Here is a 25,641-nt window from a genome sequence, read left to right on the forward strand (position 1 = left end):
CCTTTTTATTTGATAAAATTTTACAAAGGAAAAACATTTGTAACCAGTAGAGGTATTCAACTAAAGGAAAATTGTCACTGGGAAGTGCAAGGAAGTTTAGGCCAGGGATATAAATATAAGTATCTGTATCATTACTGAGTCTGGTCATCACAAAGAAAAATATGGAGATCTATATGAACAATCACTTCACAAAATAAGCTGACCTTAAACAATATCACACAAACTTTAGTAATGGCCAGCATCAAAAAATAAGCAATACAGTATTAAACCTTAGCTATTGACACATTTTTTATTTTTTATGCACAAATTTTGATTGGTCCTATCATTTTAATCATAGAAAAAATATCATTTTTTTTATTCCTCAGTCTATATTATGTGAGGACACCTGCCACTATTTTATACTTATAATGGTAGGGTTATAACCTATAGCCTTAGTGGTTATAGGTCTGTTCAGGTTTTCTATTTCTTCCTGGTTCAATTTTGGTAGTTGATACATCTTTAGGAATGCACCCATTTCTTCCAGGTTATCTAATTTGCTGGCATAGAGTTGGTCATAATATGTTCTTATAATTGTTTGTATTTCTTTGGTGTCGGTTGGGAACTCTCCTCTTTCATTCATGATTTTGTTGATTTGGGTCATTTCTCTTTTCTTTTGAATAATCCTGGCCAGGGGTTTATCAATCTTGTTAATTCTTTCAAAGAACCAGCTCCTAGTTTTGTTGATCTGTTCTACTGTTCTTTTGGTTTCTATTTCATTGATTTCTGCTCTGATCTTGATTATTTCTCTTCTCCTGCTGGGTTTAGGCTTTCTTTGCTGTTCTTTCTCCAGCTCCTTTAGGTGTAGGGTTAGGTTGTATATTTGAGACCTTTCTTGTTTCTTGAGAAAGGCTTGTATTGCTATATACTTTCCTCTCAGGACTGCCTTTGCTGTATCCCAAAGATTTTGAACAGTTGTGTTTTCATTTTCATTGGTTTCCACGAATTTTTTTAATTCTTCTTTAATTTCCTGGTTGACCCATTCATTCTTTAGTAGGATGCTCTTTAGCCTCCATGTATTTGAGTTCTTTCCGACTTTCTCTTGTGATTGAGTTCTAGTTTCAAAGCATTGTGGTCTGAAAATATGCAGGGAATAATCCCAATCTTTTGGTACCAGTTGAGACCTGATTTGTGACCTAGGATGTGATCTATTCTGGAGAATGTTCCAGGGGCACTAGAGAAAAATGTGTATTCCGTTGCTTTGGGATGGAATGTTCTGAATATGTCTGTGAAGCCCATTTGGTCCAGTGTGTCATTTAAAGTCTTTATTTCCTTGTTGATCTTTTGCTTAGATGATCTGTCCATTTCAGTCAGGGGGGGTGTTAAAGTCCCCCACTATTGTTGTATTGTTCTCAATGTGTTTCTTCGCTTTTGTTATTAATTGCCTTATATAATTGGCTGCTCCCATGTTAGGGGCATAGATATTTACAATTGTTAGATCTTCTTGTTGGATAGACCCTTTAAGTAGGATACAGTGTCCTTCCTCATCTCTTATTACAGTCTCTGTTTTAAAATCTAATTTGTCTGATATAAGGATTGCCACCCCAGCTTTCTTTTGGTGTCCATGAGCATGGTAAATGGTTTTCCACCCCCTCACTTTCAATCTGGGGGTGTCTTTGGGTCTAAAATGAGTCTCTTGCAGACAGCATATCGATGGGTCTTGTTTTTTAATCCAATCTGATAGCCTGTGTCTTTTGATTGGGGCATTTAGCCCATTTACATTCAGGGTAACTATTGAAAGGTATGAATTTAGTGCCATTGTATTGCCTGTAAGGTGACTGTGACTGTATATTGTCTCTGTTCCTTTCTGATCTGTGCTGCTTTTAGGCTCTCTCTTTGTTTAAAGGACCCCTTTCAATATTGCTTGGAGGGCTGGTTTCATGTTTGCAAATTCCTTTAGTTTTTGTTTGTCCTGGAAGCTTTTTATCTCTCCTTCAATTTTCAATGAGAGCCTAGCTGGATATAATATTCTTGGCTGCATATTTTTCTCGTTTAGTGCTCTGAAGATATCATGCCAGTCCTTTCTGGCCTGCCAGGTCTCTGTGGATAGGTCTGTCGCCATTCTAATGTTTCTACCATTGTAGGTTACATATCTCTTCTTCCGAGCTGCTTTCAGGATTTTCTCTTTGTCTCTGAGACTCGTAAGTTTTACTATTAGATGTCGGGGTGTTGACCTATTTTTATTGATTTTGAGAGGGCTTCTCTGTGCCTCCTGGATTTTGATGCCTGTTTCCTTCCCCACATTAGGGAAGTTCTCTGCTATTATTTGCTCCAATTTACCTTCTACCCCTCTCTCTCTTTTTCTTCTTCTGGGATCCCAATTATTCTAATGTTGTTTCATCTTATTGTATCGCTTATCTCTTGAATTCTGCCCTCATGATCCTGTAGTTGCTTCTCTCTCTTTTTCTCAGCCTCTTTATTTTCCATCATTTGGTCTTCTATATCGCTGATTCTCTCTTCTGCCTCATTTATCCTAGCAGTTAGTGCCCCCATTTTTGATTGCACCTCATTAATAGCCTTTTTGATTTCGACTTGGTTAGATTTTAGTTCTTTTATTTCTCCAGAAAGGGTTTCTCTAATAACTCCCATGCTTTTTTGAAGCCCAGCTAGTATCTTTAAAGTCATGATTCTGAACTCTAGGTCCAACATCGTACTAATGTCCGTATTGAGTAGGTCCCTGGCTGACGGTACTATCTCCTGTTCTTTTTGCTGAGGTGATTTTTTTCATCTTGTCATTTTGTCCAGAGGAGAACAGATGAATGAGAGAACAAAATGCTAACAGGTTAACAATGTCCCCAGCAAATATACTCTATACAAATCAGAAAAGACCTGAAACCAGCGGAAAAGAAAGGGAAAGAAAGAAAAAAAAACAAAAAGAAAAAGATAAAAACAAAAACTGAACAATACAAAAAAAAACCCCGAATATGATCAAATATGATCAGCCTATTGCAAAGATCAGTGCCACACACTAGATTTTGGGCGTATTTTGGTCTGTTAGAAAAAAGTGCCTCCTAAAAGGAAGAAAGACTTATATATGTACAAAATAAGGGTTGATACAATGAAGGGATGGAGGATGACTATAAAGATGAAAATTATAAAAGATTTTATAAAAGGAATTGATATGATAAGAAGTTGTTTGAAAAAAGAAAGAAGAAAATTTAAAAAAAAAGGGGGGAGAGAATGTGATCAGGCAGGAGACTAGAACAAAGCCATACACTAGTGATTTAGGGTATATTTTGATCTGTAAGAAGAAACTGTATCTCAAAATTTTAAAGCGAGAACAACTTATATGCCAAAAATAAGGGTAACTACTATGAAGGGATAAAATATGACTCTAAAATGAAAAATAAAAAATGTTTTTTTAAAAATAGGGATTGATAAGATGTTGGTTGAAAAAGGGAAAATAAAAAATAAAAAAAAGTTAAAAAATTAACTTTGAAAAACTAATGAATCATGGTAAAAAAAAGCCATGAATTCTATGTGCAGTATTCCCCTAGCGCTGGAGTTCTCCCGTTCTCCTTGATCGGTAAACTTGGTCTTGGCTTGCTGGCTGTTCCTGCTGATCTTCTGGGGGAGGGGCCTGTTGCCGTGGTTCCCAAATGTTTTTGCCGGAGGCAGAATTGCCCCACCCTTGTCGGTCAGGGCTAAGCAAGCTGCTTCGGTTTGCTCTCAGGAGCTTTTGTTCCCTGCAAGCTCTGGTACAGCTTTGGAGGACCAGGGTGAAAATGGTGGCCTCCCAATCTCCACCCGGAGGAGCTGAGAACTCGGGGCCCCGCTCCTCAGTGCTCCCCCAGAGAAAAGCAGTCACTCCCGTCTCCCCGGTCTCTGGCCGCACTCCGTGCTCACCCGGCCTGTGACCAAGCGTTTCTATCTCTGGCACCCAACCCCGTGTGGAGTCTCCAAACCCAGCAGATCCCTGCGGTGCGCTCCCGCGCCGCTCCTCCCGGGGGAGTAAGGGGAGTCTCCCCGGATCTGCCGCTTGTTGGGTCCCTGCTGGAGGAGCAGTGGCCCGCCTGGGCTGTGGATCACAGTTTACGGCCACCCCGAGCTGAGAGCCCGCGCCTCGGCTCCGTCTCTGCAGCCAGCCTCCCCGCTCCGATCCCTGGGAGCTCTGCCGCAGTCAGGCACCCCCGGTCTTTCTGTGACCCCGAGGGTCCTGAGACCACACTGTCCCGCAAGGGTTCCACTTCCCGCTTAGCCACTGCAGCGACGTCCCTCCGCGGAGCCGACTTCTAAAAGTTCCGATTTTGTGCTCCGCGGCTCTATCACTTGCCAGAAGCGGCCGACGGAGGCCCCTTCCCCGCCGTCTATCCTCCCGAATATCGCCTCGGATTCACTTCTCCGCACGTCCTACCTTCCAGTAAGTGGTCGCTTCTCTGTTCAGAGAGTCGTTGCTACTCTCTTCTTCGGTCTCCCGTTGAGTTCGTGGGGGTTCAGAATGGTTTGATCCCTATTCAGCTGAATTCCTGAGACCAGACGAAACCCAGGTCTCCTACTCCTCCGCCATCTTGCTCCGCCCTCCCTCCTATGATTTTTAATAACATTTTTTTCTCTAGCTTAGTTTATTGTAATAATATAGTATAAAATACACATACAAAATGTGTGTTAACTGCTTATGTCATCATTAAGGCTTCTGGTCAACTGTAGGCTATTAGTAGCTAAGTTTTTGGTGAGTCAAAAATTATATGTGGATTTTTTACTGTGGGGGGGGTCAGTGCCCCTAACGCCCACATTATTCAAGGGTCAACTGTGTATATATATACTGCATATATATATACTGACAGAGAGAGAGAAAGAGAGATCCTTCCTTCCTTCTTTCCTCTCACCTATTAGCAACTATACAATCCCCCCAAATAAGGTAAATCCTCTGGTATCCCAACCTGGGAAAGCTGTAAAGCCCTGTGGAGCTATATGAAGAAATGCCAGCAGGTCCTAAAATTGAAATTGGGGCCTAGGAAGTGTGATCCCTTAATGCTGGCAGCTGTAAGACTCAGAACTGGAACTGTATGGCCCATAAGGTACAATATCAAATCTCTGTGTATATGTATAAGGTCAGCACACATGTATAACACACCACGAGATCTTTCAGGCATTATTTTAGATTGAGGAAGGCCACCATTTCCTTCTAACCCAAGTGATAGAGGGCTGTTCCTGTGGTTAGCTAACAGCAGTATTTTGGAACATCCTGACATCAATCAAAAAATATTAGGTAGAACCACATGACCCCGTCCTTCTTCTCCAAATTCACCTCCCACCCTTACCTCATTTGTAGAATAACAAAACTCTTTCTCATTTTAGCCAATAGTCAATGTAATGAGATAAACAAGGATATTCAGCAAATGGCCATCACTCTTTTGTCAGCAGATACTGAGTTAGAACATTAACAGGATAAAAAAGAGAAAACTAAAAAGATATATTAAGATTCAGGGAAAATAGTAAAATAAAAGTCATGAAAACACATCATAAAACCTGGGACATTACCTAGTTTAAAAAGTACACTTCATTCTGGACTAAAAGCTTATACATGATTATTCCGTGTGGCCAATTTAGATGACACAACTTTGCATGCTATTATATTTTTAAAAGAGAACCAGAAAAAGAAAAGGAATGTATACCGGAATGAAATTATGGAAGATCATGGGGGCACAGAATGGAACAAAGATACAAAGAGAAGATTCTAAAAAGAAGAGAAAACCAAAGCTAATTTAGTTCAGAGAAGTGATGTTTCCTTCAGAGCCCCCAGCCTGTTCTAGATTCACTCACTGTCTTAGGTTTTGGATGTTTTCAGCAAGTCATTCTTTTCCTTCTCTTCTTTTTAAGAGCACTGGTGGACATCTCTTCCCAGGAAGCAGAAAACTAAAGGCAATTCCCCAATCCCTTTGGGGGTTTTCTTGCATGTGAATGAGCCTAACTGAACAATAAAGGGCTCTTAAAGATTGCTGTCCACCTCTGACTCCTAGCCAAGATGCATTTTGGTCTGGGATGAGACTCAAAGTATTTATCAATCAGGACAGTCACTCAGACTGGGCAAGTCCTAGAGGCCCCTGGTGAGGCAAGTATTAAATTTCCAGAAGGTCCAGGCTGGGCCCACTCAACCATGAGGCACAGGAGGCCTAGTGCCTAGAGCCCACAGTACTTTTGAGCGCTCACAAAAATGTTTCATTTCTTTTAAAATCAGAATTTTCAAGATGAATCTAGTAACAAAGTGAAGGTATTAGTGCCATTAATTCTACACCAAACAGGATTGAATAGTAAATTTTATATTACATATATCTTACCATAATAAAAAATGCAGATGCCATTTTGAAAAACTAACTCTATTAAATGGTAGAAACTCATAGCTAAGCAGGAAATGTTGCTGGCCATTTAATATTCATAAACATTCTTAGGGCACCAACTGATGGTAGCTATTATACAGAAATTTTTGCTTAAAATAGGGTACAAGAGTCCAAAAGTACTTCCCCCCAAAAAATGAGTATGTTTTCGTTTTGTGTAATAACACCCATTCATTTTGTGTAATAACACCCATTGGTACATTGGTAATAATTTCAAGAGGGTTAACAATAACATGGTCATATAACATGGACATAAAATATAATAACATAGTCATAAATAGGCAAGAAGACAAACAGCCTAAGAAATATATTTCTTTAATAAGCTTTTAAATCCACCCCTGCCACCAAAAGTGATTATGATCCAACTTGGATTGTATTTGTCTTTATACCATTGCAGTTGTACAATATATATTGTTTTATTTTTTAATGGAAGAAGGAGCCCCTGATGGCAAAAGCCCTCAGGATCTGGGAAAGTCATAATGCAGTCCTGCATCCTGGGAGTCTAGGGAAGGGGCTGGGGCTACTCAGGGGGCAGGGTTCTGGGGAACGCAAGGTGACAGCAAATTTCCAATCAGCACAGAAATATCAGTATTTTAACAATTCTGTATCTGTACCAGTGCATTGAGCCCCAATGGTAGGACAGGTCAATTCTGCTGTTGTAGAGAATAATGTTAAACAGATGCAGCCTCTTTTCATACCTACAATACTACATGGCAGGGAGTCCTCAAAGTTAGTTTGGAATGCATTCCAGTTTTATTTTTTTAAAAGATTTTATTTATTTATTTGACAGAGAGAGAGAGTCAGAGGAGGGGCAGAGGGAGAGGGAGAAGCAGATCTCTTGCTCAGCTCCGATCCTGACATGGGTCTTGATCCCAGAACCCTGGAATCATGACCTGAGCTAAAGGCAGACACTTAATCCACTGAGCCACCCAGGTGCTCCGCATACCAACTTTAAAACATAATTCTCTATTAGAAACTTCCTCAGCTTGAAAAAATGAAACAAGATGAAACCAGAGAGGGAGACAAACCATAAGAGACTCTTAATCTCAGGAAATGAACTGAGGATTGCTGGAGGGGAGGCGGGTGGGAGGGATGGGGTGGCTGGGTGTTGGACACTGGGGAGGGTATGTGCTATGGTGAGCGCTGTGAATTGTGTAAGACTGATGAATCACAGACCTGTACCTCTGAAACAAATAATACATTATATGTTAAAAAAAAAAAAAAAAGATAGTAGGAAGGGAAAAATGAAGGGGGGAAATCGGAGGGGGAGAGAAACCATGAGAGACTATGGACCCTGAGAAACAAACTGAGGGTTTTAGAGGGGAGGGGGATACATGGTGGGGGGATGGGTTAGCCCGGTGATGGGTATTAAGGAGGGCACGTATTGCATGGAGCACTGGGTGTTATATGCACACAATGAATTATGGAACACTACATCAAAAACTAATGATGTAATGTATGGTGACTAACATAATAAAATAAAATTTTTTAAAAAAAGGAAAAAAAAGAAACTTCCTCAGCTTTCTGTCTCTGAGTGAACTAAGATATGGACCATTTGGGGGGTTCAAGCTACTCATATGTCTGGAAAGATAATTCAATAGGCAGCTCTATTTAGGAAAACAAAATGGTACTTCACATTGATAATGACCAACCAGATGTACCCAAATGGCAGATGCATGACTGGGAGGAGCTATTAACCTCCAAAATGCTCCCACTGAGAGCTTGGTCATTTGACTCAGTCCATGGCATTACCTTTCTTTTCTGCTGTCCTGTAGAGGTTGATTTCCAACAGCCATATTTAGAATCTAGCCAACGCTCTGGCTTACCATTTTTTCACCCTCTCAAGTCAATGGCTTTGATTCCATTATCAAAATTCAGTCCATGTCCACATCCTGGGCTCTATCATTCCCCAGAATTGTTATACATCTGAAATTCGAAAATTCCAGTACATCCCTTTTGCTCATTACCTCCAAATCTTCCAGCCCTCTCACCCCTTCACTACTGCTATGCTTGATTTTTTTCCTCAACATTCTCATTCCTTTGACCCTTCAACTTCCTGAGTTTGCTACTCTCTGCCTGACCTAACTCTTTTCCTTACTCATCCTGAGTGTGCTCAGTCAACTCTCCATCATTAAACTCAGCTCACTTGTCCTTTATCCTAAAAGCTTATGTACACTTTAAACAGCCAGCCTTGGACGAATCATCTAATGTTTTCCTCTATTTTGGTTCTTTAGGAGAAGGATGGGGAAGATTTTAAGAGAAGGTATCTTTTGTTGAAATTGGGGTGAGCCATAATAAGTATTCAACTTAAGAGGTGGAGTTCTGAGGAAGTAGCTTGCAATTCTCTTCCATTTCTCTCCTTAAAAATGATTTCATAGCTTCCTAATACTCTGTATTTATTTACTCATGTATAGAGCTATGGGATGATAACTTGCACTCACTTTAGAATTCCTATAATGCTATCCCACTTTATGCAAGTATCAATTAAACAAATATAAGAAATGATAATATAAAAATTAATAGTTTCAATTCATGCAAAACATTTGAAATATGAGTCCAAATATTTTAAGATTTCTTCAGGAATTGCATAATTGCAAAGGCTGTAGCCTGAGAATGGTGTAATGTGTTTATGCTAAGTCCACATGGTAAAGTCTCTGGTAAGAAAAAAATATTCTCTTTTGTCAGTATTTTATGAATCATACACTTGTTTATGTGCACAGTAACTTCTATGTCAGAGTTCAGTCACTATTCTACTGTTATTTAACCATTTGCTGTCATTATAATTTAATTTTTTTATCCTATAACAATGTAACAAGGTAAGCATTCAATGAATGGGGGCACTAGGAGTAGTGCTAAAAAACATGCCTCAACATCAATTACTTTGGCAAGGAACTTGGAAGTGAATGAACAAAACTCTAAATAAGCCAAATAACTGCCCTGGCACGCTGTGCTGTTATTGTAGAAATAAGCAACATGAGAAATATGAGAAATAATGCTAAAAAAATTAAAAGCATGAATATACAGCACAATGGCCAAAGATTTATGCACCCTGAGAATGCATCTCACATTCTTTATCTTTATGCCTGTGGAGAAATTAGTCCTTTGAAATTTTATGGGTTTTTAATTATGTGTCTTGTCTTTGTTTAGAGATGCAGCCAGATTTCATATATGTAAGGAAATGGGCCTGAATTTCATTTTTAAATAATATATTTGTTTCCTTGGGGTTTTCCTGATTATAAGTCATCATGCTTGTTGCATTGGAAAATTCTAAAATGTGTAAAGATGAAGAACTCACCTAGAATCTCACCATCCAATGGCCAACGTTACTAGCATTTTGACAGTTTCTTTGGTTTTTCCTCTATATTTTTGCATAGTTTATACATATATAATATTTACATATTACATTAATATAATATATTTTATATGCATAAATTTTGTATATTAATGTTTTTCTTAACCTTAAATCAAGATTTATCAGGACACTAAGAACCATCTATGGACATTTAAAGGTTATAAAATAATTCATCATGTGAATGTAACATATTTAATAGTACTACTCCTAATACTAAAACATTAGGTACTTTCCAAGTTTTGCCATTACAAACAGTTCTGTGATGAGTATCCTTGGATATAAATTTTATCCCTAGTTGAGTTATTTTTCTCTGAGGAAGTTTCTTAGGAGGAAAATTATTAGATCAAATAGTATTTTTTCTTTAAATTTTATTTTATTGTTATGTTAATCACCATACATTACATCATTAGTTTTTGATGTAGTGTTCCATGATTCATTGTTTGCATGTAACACCCAGTGCTCCATTAGATCAAATAGTATCTTGATACATATTGCCAAATTTCTTTCCAGAAAGATTAAAACAATTTACAGTCTTCCTGGCAACAGATGAAAGTACCCATTTCATCACATCTTCACCCATTAAATATTATTATTTTTTAAAAATAATGCCACTGGGTGTTATATGCAAACAATGAATCATGGAACGCTCCATCAAAAACTAATGATGTACTGCATGGTGACTAACGTAACATAATAAAATTAAATTTAAAAAAATATTGCCAATTTTATTAGCAGGAAAATTTTTTATTGTTTTAATTCACATCTCTTATTATTAGTAAATTGGGACTTTCCCTATATTTAGTAGCTAGTTTTACACTTCCTGCTTTGCAAATTGTCTATATATTGTCCTTTGGTCTTTCCCTAGCATCTTAACAATTTTCCTGCCAATATATATATATATAAGTTCTTTACCTATTAGGCATTAATCCATAAACTATCATATTTGCTTTCTTTATGGTTTGAATGCTCTTTTTTGATGAGAAAAAATAAATAAGAATACAACATATAATGTAGTGTCATGAATCTTCCCTAAATTGGTTTTACCGTGGTTTCTAAAACTATTGATTATTCTCATCTGTTTATTCTTTCAAATAACTCATAATCTTAGAGCTCTAATAGAAAACAAAATCCATTTTTAATATAATAAAATTTATGAACTTAACTCATAATTTAGTTTTCCAGTTTCCTAAAATGGTTGTTATTCCCTTGTAGTCAAGACTGCTGTCTCAGTTATCTTTGGTGTATACATTTGTTAAAATAAACTTAACGGCTTCAAACAAGAATTCATTATTATCTTCTTGGAACCTTGCATGGGTTGCAGTCCGAGAGCAGATGGAGCTGCAGTTCAGGCTCAACTAGGCTAGACGTCCAAGATGGCTTCCTCACCCATGAATCAAGCACATCAGTGCTCCTCCTCACGGCCTCTCCTTCCAGGAGAGTAGCCTCGATTTCTTACCTGGGAGCTCAGGGCTCCAAGACTTGGAAGCAGTCTTCTTCAATCTAGCCTAGATCTGGCAGAGTGTCACTGTTGCCATGTTCTATTGATCAAATCAGTTCCCTGACAGCTCAGATTCAAAAGGTGGAGCATCATTCACCTTGTCCTGGGGAAGTGGCTGTGGAAAGTCCACCATCTTTGGAGACAAACTACCACATCTTCTTTATTGATCTTTATTTGGTTTAGAATTTTCTTCACAAAAGTATTCAAAATCTGTGTTGCTATAGTAATTTGTTTTTTTCTTTTATAAGTTTACTAAGCTGATATGAAGCAAAGATACTGTTTTTGATATACTTTTTTTTTTTTTAAAGATTTTATTTATTTATTTGACAGAGAGAACACAGTGAGAGAGGGAACACAAGCAGGGGGAGTGGGAGAGGGAGAAGCAGGCTTCCCGCCAAGCAGGGAGCCCGATGTGGGGCTCGATCCCAGGACCCCAGGATCATGACCTGAGCTGAAGGCAGTCGCTTAACCAACTGAGCCACCCAGGCGCCCCGATATACTTATTTTGTATTCAATCGCCTTACTAAATGGTCTTATTTCTACTAATTACTTTTCAGTTTAATATCTTAGTTCTCCTAAGAACATCATAATACTCTCTGAAAATAAAGATGACTTTATTTCCTCCTCTTTTTCAATAGTTAAATCTCTTACCTATTGTACCAGTCAAGATTTCCATAACAAGACTAAGAGGAAACAGCCTTATTTTGTTTCTGTTGTTTAATTTTTTAAGTAAAAGTAAAATGAAGTTATAAACTGGACATATTTTATCAACATACACATCTCCCAGAGCTAAATTACACCACTTACTTTTATGTGTCAATGCAATACAAATGAATTGAAAGGTGGGTTTTTATTCCAGATAAATTGAATTCAGGAAAAGGACAATAAAACAAGATGAAGAAGAAAATAACTAATACATTTTGGACACTGCAATATTTTCTCCCTGAAATCTATAAACTTCCAAAAATAAATCATAACCATAAAACATTCCATTGACTCCCACAAATAGCTAATATCTCTAAATAAATATACAATATCATAAATCTCAGCAATTTGTCCTTTCTTCCCAAGCTTGACTACACTCGATATAAAGAATCATTTTAAGTACATATATAAATGAGTATTAGAATAAGGCTTTTCAGCCATTTTATACTCACACGTGGCTGATAATCATATGGTGGAGCATATTCTTCAGCATATGTTGTCAATGCATACCTAAGAAAGATAAGTCAATATTTGAGAAAAGAACGACTCCAAAAAGAACGATATTTAAAATGTTTAGCATTATATCCTTTACACGAAATAAAAACATTTCAAGGAAGACTGGCCCTAATAAAATTTTTAAAACATACAACTGTCCCAGACCTTGTTTATAGCATTACCTACCACCACAGGATGACTTTCCTTCAATCACTTCCAATTCAACACCACTTATTATGCTCCTGTACTAATGATACGCTACCAATCCCAAGTCCCTGAGCTTAGGTGCATTCCAAACTTTTGGGATTCTCTTTACCATCCAGTTTCTACCCCTCAAACCGTTTTGACCCTATGCCCCGTGTTCTCTGCTAGACGACAACTGAAAAAGATAATAGAAGACAACCAGATGGGCTGAGGTTAATAGCTTCCCCAACTTCCACCCCATTAAACACACAGCAATTCTTAATAAATAAATCCTCCCTCCTCCAAGTCTACAAGCACTGCTAAGCTCCAAAGGGAAACCCTAAGGTGCTAGAAATGAAGAGGATACTCACTAGAATGGGAAGTCATAAGATGATGTGCCAAGGCTAGAAGCTGGAGTTTGAACTGCATATGAAGGGCTGGAGACATGGGCTTGGGTTCAGAGAAGGCAAAGAGCTAAACTCCTACTCACAGCCAGGAGCCTGTAAAGCCTATACCCTCATATAAAAGAAACCAAAGAAACTCCAGCCACCAGTCCAGAGAAACTCGCAAGAAAGCTTCTCTGTTTGGAACTCAGGCTGGGAGAAAAACTGTTCTCCTATGCAAAATAATTAAATAAATTTTAAAAAGCTCTACTTCTGTTTCTGGCAATATTATGGGACTAGACAATCAAAGAAACTCCTCTGAGAATTGCACGCACACCTAAAAATATCGGTCACAAGGAAATTTAAACATTTTAATGCATGGCTATGCTGGTAGGAAAGAATTCAACAAGTAAAAGAATTCCAAAATAACAAGGAAGTCGAACTCAGAACAGTTATGGTAGTTATTGGGTACAGGTGCTAATATTTTACCTGGCAGTAACCATCAGTTCCTGTTAGGCTTTTGAGGTGTGGTTTCCAAAGTAATAATATTAGCATTACCTGGAAACTTGTTAGGAATACAAACAACTGGGACCCAGCCCCAACCTGCTGAATTAGAAACCTGGAGGCAGGGCCCAGCAGGCTGTGTTTTAACAAGCCCTCTAGGTGATGCTGATGCACACTCAAGTTTGAGTACTGACAACTAAAAGAACAAAAATTAGAATGCAATTTTCAAACTAGCAAATAAATTTTTTTAAAAGACCAATCTAAAAAAAAAGCAGGAAGGAGAATAAAAGGAAGAAAGGAAAATCGCTTCTCATCAGACAAATTAAAATCATAAAAATAAAAATAAATATCTTTGCAATCACAATGAAAGTAAAGGGTTAAACTGATCAGTGAAAGTATTTCTCAGACGTAAACTGAATGTCAACGTGTATTACATAGTACAACTCTATGCTTCTATACCTAGAATAAAATTATTTTTGAAGAAAGTTTGAAAGTAAAAGCATATAAAAAGACACATCCAGAAAATATTAACACGAAGTAAGTGTTCTTATATTAGTATCATATGTAATTGACTTTTTGTCAAAAGTTATTAGTTATAAAGATCATTACCTACTGATTAAAGGAAGAAACACCAGGAAGATCCTAAGTCAATAAACCTAACAACACATAGAATATGTAAGTCAAAAAAATTACAGAATCACAAAGATAAAATGACAAATCTACAGTCAGATTTGCTCTGTGTAGCTTTGTTCCATAGGTAGAAGGAAGAGGAATCTCCACTCAATACGAGATTTAAAGAGATTTAAAAAGAATGATGATTTCTGTTAAGAATGAGACAGAATTTCCCAGGGAGGTTGTAAGCTCCCCTTCTCTCTTACCACACAGTCAAGTGGGATCCATAGCCATAGGGGCTATACCCATCCTAAATGGTGGGTGCTACCTCTCCTGCAGTCAGCAAGGGGATTTATTCCAAATTAATTCTCTGCTTTTTTGAGTCTTTGAGTCACTTACTCAGATTCAGACTCTTAGGTGGGACCATCTGATTGGCTGAGTAGATATCACATGCCCTTATTGTTGCTGCCGGGAAACTGGGTAAGAAAATATCTGCCCCTCCTTCCAACAAAACAGAAAAGAAGCAGTTGACATTCCTAGATCCTTTGGTTCCTTAAACCCAAATATTTACATATATCCTCCAAAACCATATAGATGAACAGCAAAAGCAAATGAAATCACACAGTCACCCAAGCTGAGTGTAACAGAGGGTAGAGAAGACTACAAATTTCGGTTTACGTGTAGGTGGGAGAACAATCCAGAATCAGTAGCACCAGATCCAGAGCCCATTCTGGAGCAAAATCAGGTGGGGATTACATGGAAGAGAGGAGAGGGGGGGCAAGTGCATTATGGGGATGCAACACAGAAGGCATCTCCCCCCAGAAAGAAAGCATCCTTCCCTAATGGGGAAATACTGAGAACCAAGTCTGAGACTAGAGGATCTGAACATTGGCTTTCCAAGAAAGAGGCCTAGAAAGTATTCAAGACCTCAGCGGCAGTTTTGGGAAGGCGCTGCCTCTGGGAAAGTGGGAAGCAATTAGCAAGGTAAAGAAAAATAAGAACTCAAGTTCAGAAATTAAGGGTCCTAGAACCACCACTCTTTCAAAAAAGATGTTAATGAAATAAAGATCACTTCACTGTTCCAACAGTAGAGGGCACTCTTGAACTAAGAGATTGAGAAAACTGCCCAAATGTCTCATTGCCCATCCTTAGAATTGCCTGATTGCTGCTCGTCCAGGAAAATTCAACATACTTAAAATGAACAGAGAAGTGCAACATTACTATAAGAAGAAAACAGTAAATGAGAATCAAAACCAAGCTGATGAACCCACTCCAGAAACATTCCCAAATAGTCACAGAAGTCCTTCACCAGGGTTTCTATTCAATGAACTGGATTCTAATCTATTTACTAGAGATTCAAGAAAATGCAGTAAAACAAGAAAAAGAAGTATAAGTGTAATAACTGGAGTGGAAGAAACAAAAGTTTCACCTTTCACAGATGATAAGATTGTCTACACTAAAAAAAACCAAGAGAATCTACAAATCATAATAGGCAATTTTCATGAAGGTTGTTGGATACAAGCTCAATATACAAAAATAGCATACCCATACACCAGCAACAAGAAATTAGAAAGCAAATTAAAGTGAAAATTTCCCATTTACAACTGCAATAAAATTTCTAATGTTCCTCTAGGAATACATCTAACAAAAGATTTAAAAGACATTTATGACAAAAATTACAAAATTTGCTGAAGGACATAAAATAACTCTTTTATAAACTCAATACATGTTACATATACATACATGTGTGTGTATTTATAATTTCTAAAAGGTTTACAATCTAACATTTTATATATAACTTGATTAAATTATAATTTAAAATTTCTATTGATCAAAAGACATCATAAACAGTGTTACAAGAGAAGTCATAGACAAGAAGGTATTTTTTATAAAATTAAGTCAAATAATATTAGTATCCAGAATAAATAAAAAATTCTTAGAAATCAATAAAAGACAATATCTTATAGAAAAATGGCCTAAGCCTATAAATAGTTCACAGTAGAAGAAAACAAAATGGCTAATAAATCCTTGAAAACAAATTCAGCCTTAAAATTGTCTTAAATTCAGTAGTGAAATGCAAAGTAAAACAACAATGTACCATTTTATATCCACTTGGTAAAAATTAAAAATCTCTACAATGTTTAAAAGGATATGAAAGTATGAGCATATTCATACACTACTAGTGGCAATATCTTACAAAATTGAAGGTGCATATATCTTAATAGCCAGCAATTATATTTCTGAGTATTAAGAAATCCTTGCAAACTATATACTCAGGGAGATACATATAAGGATATTCAATGCAGCTTTATTTGTAACTGTGAAAATTGGAAGCCAATGTCCACCAATATGGTGGATATGTTAGATGACTCGATAAGTCATGATAAATTGTCTCTCTAAAAAAATAAGAAGCAAATATGGCAAAAATACTAACTTACATTATAACTGGGTAATAAGTAGATGGGTGTCTGAAGAGTATTTTATATGGAAATATTCCATAATCTTAAAATGTTTAAGTGTTAATAGATGACAATGAACTTGTTTCCCTACCCTATTCTCATCCAAAGTTATGACTCAGATGGTGTAATTATCAGTCAAATAGAGTATTGCTTTGGGCAGGCCAATTTACAAGGTAGCATTGAGCATCTCTCAATGCATTTAAAGCAGGTGGAAACCCATTCCACCCAAGCGCAGCTCCTTCTCCGTCTCTTTATTATCAGCTCCCAGCACAGAGTCTGATACAAGGTAGGCACTGACAAATTAATCAAATGCACAAAGCAATAAAAATAAAATTAGAATATAAAAAGATATAGATTTACTACTAGGAATCAAAGTAAATAAAGGTGGAAGGTTAAAATATCCAGTGACCTTTTTGAAAGCGCAATGTGACTCAACAATATGGAAACTTTTACAATACTGAATGATCACTGTCAGTCAGTTATAAACCATTTGATATCACCCCCCCAACACCCGCTTTTTAATCTGAAGAAGAGGGCAAAAATCTTTAAGTGATATATTTCATCCAATTTGAAACAAGATGGTCTTTCGAAATAAAACCATGGAAAATCAACATAGTTCTTCCTCTTAGATATCAGCTGAAGGCTATAGCCAAATAAAGAATATAATGAAAAAATAAGTCCATTAGAAGGGAAATGGCCTTCAGAGAAACTCAAGAAAGCAAGAGATGAGAAAACTAAGGGAGACATGGGCTCTAGGCATGAGGAAGAGGTGTCCTGGCTCATAAACAGACTTCTCTGGGAGGTTCTGGGAGCAGAGTTGCAGTACACTGAAGTCAGTGCTCCAATCTGACTTACGACAGCCAACAATAACTTCAGCTCATTGTCTGGAATCAGCTCAAGTAAGCCTGTACCACATGTCCCCTGCTCCACCACTCCGTCACTACCCATAGCTGATGGGTCCAAATGTCAGCCTCCAGCTCAGATTCCATCAGGGCTCTACCTTGGGATTTCTTACTATAGATGAATGAGACTGGGTCAGTCACTCTCCTGTGATAAGAACCATGGGATGTAAAGTCCCTCCCCTCAGAGGGAGAAAAGGAAGTCAACAAGGAGAGAATGCTGGTCCGATTCCAGTAGTCTCTGAAGCTCAGTTCTTCCAAGGACTTTCCCAGAGTTCCATGTGGTAATTCAAAATCTTTTAATAAACTCTTCTTTTGGCTCAAGGTAATTTTAATTGTGCATTTTTTACTTACAAGTGAAAGAGTCCTATTATAATCAGGTAATCAGAGTCTGAGGCCATCGATCATTATAATCTTATAACTAATTCACCTTGTTCTGATTCCAAACACTCTGTACAATATTGATTATAGTTTGCCTTCCTTTTTCTTTCTTTCCTTCTTTTTTTTGTTAGGCTGACATGACTGGTGTGCTTGAGCATTTTATTTCTCATTATAAATCAACTAATTAAAATACTGGCTTTTCTTGTGAGTTTAATGAGCATAAGTCAATCTCCATGAGTCAGATAAATTCTGAAGCACAGATAAAATGGTCTTTCTGGAAATGCAAAACTGAAGACCAGATGCTGCTAAATTTACCAGTATAACGCCATGCTATAAGAACGCTTGGGAGGTGGACAGCTGGCTTTTGCTCACCACCAACCAGTTTGCCACACATGCCCTCTCCAACCATTAGCGGTTATAGGTTAGAGAACAACCAAACGTGTTCTGCAAGATGAAAAAGGAAAAGAAGTCTGATATTGAAGTTATTATTAAAGCCATGCTATTAGTTAAAATGCCTACAACTGCACTAAGCCCTGTGGTAACAGGTGTGAATCTGGGACAAGATGATATACCAAAACCCATGGAATCATGGTTTCTTAAACTTGGAAGAACTTTAAAGGTCAACTGCTTCTTTTCTGTTTTGTCAGAAGGAGGGGCTGATATTTTCTTACCCAGTTTCCCGGCAGCAACAATAAGGGCATGTGACATCTACTCAGTCATCTATCAGATGGTCCCACCTAAGAGTCTGAATCTGAGTAAGTGACTCAAAGACTTAAAAAAGCAGAGGATTAATTTGGAATAAATCCCCTTGCTGACAGCAGGAGAGGTAGCACCCACCATTTAGGATGGGTATAGCCCCTATGGCTACGGATCCCACTTGACTCTGTGTGGTAAGAGAGAAGGGGAGCTTACAACCTCCCTGGGAAATTCTGTCTCATTCTTAACAGAAATCATCATTCTTTTTAAATCTCGTATTGAGTGGAGATTCCTCTTCCTTCTACCTATGGAACAAAGCCACACAGAGCAAATCTAATCATTCTTCCATATCTGCTGAATGCCAGGCCTTTTTTTAATGTACCACTAATTTACCCTCAAACTTCCCCAGCTGAGTAATTCTCATCTCAGTATGTTCAGTTAATTTTGCTTCTTGAGAACATTTTCTCTTGGAGACTTCTCTTCTGCTCTAGTCTCCCAAGCTGTTGCATAGCTAGAACGTTGGGGAGCCTTAGTCCTGGGGATAACTGTCACAGCTCTCCTGTGAAGGATTTTCTATTTGGGGGGCTCTCTTATCTTTCTCTTTGTTTACTCCTTCATTTAAAAAAATAACTAACATACAGTGTTAGATTAGTTTCATGTGTACAATATAATGATTCAACAATTCTATACCTGGATTCAGTGCTCATCATGATAAGTGTACTCTTCATCCCCTTTATCAAATTCGCTCATTCCCCCACCTACCTCCCCTGTGGCCACCACTAGTTTGTTTCTGTATTTAAGAGTCTGGTCTTTTGTTTGCCTCTTGTTTTCCTTGTTGTTCATTTGTTTTGCTTTGTAAATTCCACATATGAATGAAATCATACTGTATTTGTCCTTGGACTGACTTACTTCACTTAGCATTATACCCTCTAGGTCCACCCTAGAAATTAACCTCGAGGAAGCTAGTGGGCAAGAAGTGGAAATAATAGATGAAATGGAGGACAATTTGAGTCTGCTTTTACTGCTGATCCAAGCCAAGCCCTTGTTAATTTCCCTAGAAGTTTAGAAGCAGTTCTCTCCTTCCAACAAAAGCACACCTGGAAACCCAGATATTATAGTCTCTGCTTTTACCACCAAGTGGTCATGGGACCTTGAGCAAGCCATTTAAACCCTTTACATCTTAATTATCCCTTTAGTATCTCTTCCATAAATACTTATGGACTAGATGGATAGATTAATTAATGAGAAATAGGATTCTTTGATTATCTCTGTGCTTTGATTTCCTTGCCTATACAATTAGGAAGATACCTACTCATAGGACCTTGGCTAAATGTTAGGAGGGAACAGATAGTAGATAATGCATGTGAAAGTACTTTGAAGGAAATGGAGCACTCTATACATTTAAGCATGAAAGACAATGTATTATAGTGATTAAAGACACAAGCTCTGCAGTCAGACCAGACATGAGTTTAAAACCCAGTTCTGGTGCTTACTACATAAGGAAATTTTGGTAAGTTACTTTACCTCTCTGAGCCCCCTTTTAATGGAGATAGCTGCAGGGTCTATCTCAAAGAATGAGAATTAAATGAAATAAGGCATGTAAAGCCCTTGGCTCAGTGCCAGACACATAATATGTGCTCATTAATGCAAGAAGAAAAAATACAATACTGCAATGATACTAATTAAAGAGTGGAAGAACATGGTTCTCTTTGCATTTTAATTGAAATATTCAAGCTGCAGGATGGTGAATGGACTGAAAGGGACAAGACTGGAGGCAGAGGAACTAGTTAGGACACTTATATTAGCAATTGGAGCTGACACAGTGACCTTGCTCATGCTCCAGTCTCAACTATCCACCTGCTATCTGGCATTTGCTCTTCTTCTTACTTTCACTGCCTTAATGAATGACCCCATTAACGCCAGGTGCCTAAACCAGAAGCCTGGGAATCAACCTCGAGTCTTCTCTACCCTTATATCTAATCAGTTACCAAGTAGGTATCTATTCTTCTCTCTTACCTTGAGTCTTCTCTACCCTTGTAACTGATCAGCTACCAAGTAGATGTCTATTCTTCCCTCTTAATATATCTAAAACATGAAACCTTCTTTTCCTCCACACCACCATCACTAAAGATCAGGACCTTATTATGTCTTGCCTTGATTAGTTCAACAGCCTTCTGACTATAATTTCAGTCACCTACCAACCTGCCTTCTGCCTTCTAAACACAAATCTGATTGTTTCTATCCCATACTTGAAAACCATTCACTCTTGCCTTCATGATAAAGTCCAAAATCCTCAACATAGCTTTTAAGCCCTGACTGTTTTGTACCAAACATCTCTCTCCAACTTTAGCTGCTATCACTGAAAACTTGTATTCTGTGAACCAGGCATGCCCATCACAGTGCCATTAGACCTCCCTTCTCTCTTGTCTTTCTCTACTACTTCATTTTCTCACTTCTTCATTTCTAGAACATATTGATTTTGGGAGGCATAGCAACCCTCTTGACACTATAAGGATGAAAGTTACTAGCAAAATTTACAGAGAAAAGAGACAAAAAGACCCTGCATCATTGATGACATCATGTGGGTACCATACCAGTCTTAACCCCCTTATATTTCATAACAGCTGACCAAATTCCTTGATTATTCAAGTTGCTATTAGTTAGGTTTTCTGTTACTTTTAGCCTAGTGTATTCCTTACTGATAGGTGAGTATTGACTGGTTATTTTTCTGTCTCATGTATTAGACCATGAGCTACTTCAGGAATGGGGTGTCTTTTATCTCTACATCCTGAATACTTAATTGTTCCTAATTCATAGTAGGCACTCATTATGTTGAAAGAATGAATTCAGATATGGGGGACAAATATAATTTCCTCAGGCCTAATAATTTTTGCAAGCCATTTGGATGAGCAATATGAGGCTTATATGGGGTAATAATTTAACTGTGTAAGTGCCAAATATAGAATCAAATTAAATACAAATAGAAGCAAAGATTTCTGTAATGCTGTAAAGTTCTTGTTCCTGTGAAACCCTTCTATAGCTAAAAGATGCATGGTATAGTACTATCCACTGAGACCCACTGAAGACTTTAAGTAATTATAGCATTATGACAGCCACATAACCTTCCAACATCATGAAGAGTAATACTAGTAATACAGGCTAATCATTAATGTACAAGGAACAAAAGGAAATGTCAGGATCAAATAAAAATTCCATAATATTGACATTTTGAAAATCTTTGCCACTCACTTGTTTATTAGCTCATGAGTCTTGAAAGTTTGCACTGCTTCTATCCCCAGTGGATTAGCAAGGACAAAAATTCATCCATAAGCTGAATAATGGTAGAAGCAGCCATATAATCACAGTAGTTACAGACGTGAAGGTTGTTTCAAATACCTATTGCTTCAGTGTAAAAGTTACTGGCTTAAAATAGCAATCACTTTATTATCTTTGATTATTCTGTGGGATAACTGGGTTCAACTGGGTGGTTTTTTGCTTTGTGTGATGTCAATTAGAGCTATAGTCATCTAGGTACTTGACTCTCGATTGGAATAACCAAGATAGCTCATGGCTGGCAGGTGGTTTTGTCTGTCATCTGGGAGCTCAGTTGGAACTGTTAAACACAATGCCTTGGCTCTCCTCCATGTGCCTCGAGCTTCTTACAGCATGTTGGCTAGAGTCCAAGAATCAGAAGGTAGAAACTACCAGTCTCATAAGGTCTGCACTCAGACGTCCCAGAGCATCACTTCTGCCACCTTCTATTGATCAAAGTGAGTCACAAGGCCAGCCCAGATTTATAAGACAAGTAAATAACCTCTGCCGGTTGATGGGAGCTATGGCATGCATGTGCAGAGAAGGAAGGAATTGTTGATGACTACTTCCGGAGGCTAGAGACCAAATAAGTAAGTCGAATAAGGCTATCTTCAGAATTTTACCTTGAGGGCCTCACTGAGCATACCTGAATACGCAAATAAACCTGATTGTCAGATTGTAACTTGAATGGCTAGTCTAATGAAGTTAGATTCTATAAAGACTTACAGGGGTGGTCTGAGTCAGCCATCAATCCACTGTGATGCCAAACCTTTAGATCTAACAAGCACTATACCAAGTGCTTTCACATAAATTTTCGTTTTTTTTAAATTTTTTTATGTTATGTTAATCACCATACATTACATCATTAGTTTTTGATGTAGTGTTCCATGATTCATTGTTTGCGTATAACACCCAGCGCTCCATGCAGTACGTGCCCTCTTTAATACCCATCACCAGGTTAACCCATCCCCCCACCCCCTCCCCTCTAGAACCCTCAGTTTGTTTCTCAGAGTCCATAGTCTCTCATAGTTTGTCTCCCCCTCCGATTCCCCCCCCTTCATTTTTCCCTTCCTGCTATCTTCTTCTTTTTTTTTTTTTTTTTTTTTTTACCATATAATGTATTATTTGTTTCAAAGGTACAGGTCTGTCATTCAACAGTTTTACACAATTCACATAAATTTTCTTATCTAATTATTTGAATTATTCTGCAAGGATAGCAATAAAATAGGTTATTGTCACCCACCATTAAAACACTCCTGTGTCAAGCCAAGTCAAGACCTGAGCCATACCCTCAAATATTAACAAATGGAAAAGTGTCCCACCTACTTAGCTGTTTGGTTTCAACGTGCATCAGCTAAGGGAGGATACCCTAAGTACAGGAATTACGCAAAGAGCAATAGGATTTAGGTTGACTCTAAAATCATTTCAGCAAATTTGGCCAACTGGAAACATCATCATCACTCAATACCAGCTAAGCCACCCATTCCAGGGAGCTCAGGTGGGTGATACAAGCTCACACAGGGTTCCTGCCTCACAGGGGAAAAGTACCAAGCCAAGACCAAGGTATATCTTAGGAAGCAGTAGTCACGTTATCTGAAAAATGGAAAATTTGAGTTCAGAAATTTCTAGAGAAGAACCAGTACCTCCCTTAATGGCTTGGTGCTCAAGTCCTGACCTGCCTAAATGCAGCCTTTAACATCTCCATGTTCAGAGTTCTCTCAGTTAGCCTAGTATTCAGAGAGGCAGCACAGAAGAGTGGCTAAGACCAGTAGCCTTGGCTTTAGACAATCTCAGTCCAAATCCTGGCTCATCACTTACCTGCTCTGAGAGTTTGAACATGTTACTTGACTTCTCTGTGCTTTTGTTTTTCCCACCACAGAATGTAGATAATGTAGATGGAACAAAGTCACAGAGTTTTGTCAGAAGTAAATGAGTTAGCACCTTTGGAAGGTGCCTGGCACATAATATAGGCCATATAAATATTTGCTATTATTAGTATTAAAGTTATGTTACAGAAACCCAACCCAAACTCAATTAAGAAAAAAAAAGAAGGAAAATACCAGCACATATAAAAGGAATACCATCAGAACTGTCTTTTTCCACACCTCTGCTTAGTTTCATTTATAGATAAATGCTCCCCCAGCAGAAAGATGCCCTCTGTAACTTGCCACCTGAAAAATTTTAGGACATCTTGTCCCAAACTTCAATTACTATCCTAGAATGCTTTCTGAGTGGCTTGGCCTGGGTCCTGTGGCCCACATGTGGACTCGTGGGACATGGGAGTAAGGAGGAAAATCAGCCCATTAGCATATGGCCTAGCCACCCTACACTGAATGGGAAGCAAAAGGTCCTACAATGAATAAGATGGGGAATCAAGAATGGGATTCCGGTCTGTCTCACTCCTGTTCCATGGTCTCTTCTCCGTATCACTCTCCACTTCACATTTTCTTTGTTGTTATCCTCATCACCATCATCATAGGGTTTTTCTTTTTTTTTTTTTACTTTTTTCCCTCTGGAAAAATGTTCAGTATCTGGGTGATATCTTAGCAAGAGACAAGCCACCACATAAATGCCTGAGCAGAGAAGAAAGCAAATACCTTGCACTGCACTTTGAGAAAAGGAAAAAACAAAAACAAAAAAAAACCCTCTTACTATTCATATTCAGTCCCTTTCCTCTGAAGAGTGCCAAAGGTTTTACAGATGCTAAATGCCCCAGTGAGAGAAATAAATTGAAAGAGTTTAAGCTGCGGCCTGAGCTCCCTATGGCTACTGTGAAGTAATCACTCCACACACATATGGATAAGTGCTCTACGCCAACAATGAAAACTTAACTGCCTGAACTATTTTTTGGCCTCATTTAACTTGTCCATTTATGTGACTACAGATGCCTTTCTCCTTAGAACTATAACATTTTAGAGCAGGAAAGGACTTTACAGATCATTTGGTTCAGTACCCTCATTTTGCAGATGGAAACTGGAACCCAGAGAGGCTTATTAGCCAGCACAAGGTCACATAGCAGGTTCAGTGCAGGTCCAGAAGTAGAACTCATGTCTCCTATTTTCTCATACCATGCCTTTTCTGAAAAACCACACTAAGTCCAAATAGCTACCCCGTGGTCCAAAACACTATTAATTTCTTTCTTCTCCAGTCATGTGAATCACATAAGCGTTTGGATGACTTCTGGAAACAAGAAACACTTATTATAAAATTTTGACAGTATACACTCAACACTACCACTGGGAGACAATGAAATTTGGTCAAAATGACAAGACAATAGTTACGGCTGTCCTTGTAAGAGGTCTACTTTTCATACTTCTCCATCATCCGGCTGGTAATCAGTACTTCTTGGCTGCCCTCAAACTGACACAGGCCCCCATGGGCATGCTTCTGACCCAGCTCATATTCTATGCCAGAGTTGGCTTTTCCCTGTAAAGAGAAACTAGTTTTTCTTATGAGCCATTATCCCAGGACCATGCATGGTTACATGTGCATATTTAAATAAGGGCTTCTGAGAAATAAGGTCTTAAAATTGTATTTATACTAAATCTCATTTACAAAATTGGATCTGCTTGATATAGCTTTTGTAGTTGTTTGTTTTGTTTGTTTGTTCTGTTGTTTTGGTTTCTGGTTGGTTGGTTGGTTGGTTAATGGTCACAGATGCAGTCCAAATATTATACATGGAAAATCTTACTTCTTAGAATGAATCAGCTACAACTGTCTATTCCTACAGGCAATCATAAAATGATTTTGTAAGAGACAATCATGTATCTAAGGGTCTTCTGATAATCAGT

General features: G+C 38.0%; 1 protein-coding gene across 11 annotated transcripts in view; it reads right to left on the reverse strand.

Annotated features, from left to right (window-relative positions):
* The window catches only part of CFAP95 (cilia and flagella associated protein 95), a 248,679-nt gene that overhangs the window by 135,766 nt on the left and 87,272 nt on the right, over positions 1–25,641 (reverse strand). For all 11 annotated transcript variants that reach the window (XR_012374036.1, XM_025891460.2, XM_073878090.1 and 8 more), the window contains one exon: positions 12,379–12,436. Coding sequence is in view for 10 of the 11 variants with exons in the window: in XM_025891460.2 (XP_025747245.1) it covers positions 12,379–12,436 (58 nt within the window). In the remaining variant the exon portion in view is untranslated. The remainder of the gene's footprint in view (positions 1–12,378; positions 12,437–25,641) is intronic.

Source organism: Callorhinus ursinus, unplaced genomic scaffold, assembly GCF_003265705.2.
Source record: "Callorhinus ursinus isolate GAN/ISIS: 27379988/994484 unplaced genomic scaffold, GSC_fseal_2.0 scaffold28, whole genome shotgun sequence".
Classification (NCBI taxonomy): domain Eukaryota; kingdom Metazoa; phylum Chordata; class Mammalia; order Carnivora; family Otariidae; genus Callorhinus; species Callorhinus ursinus.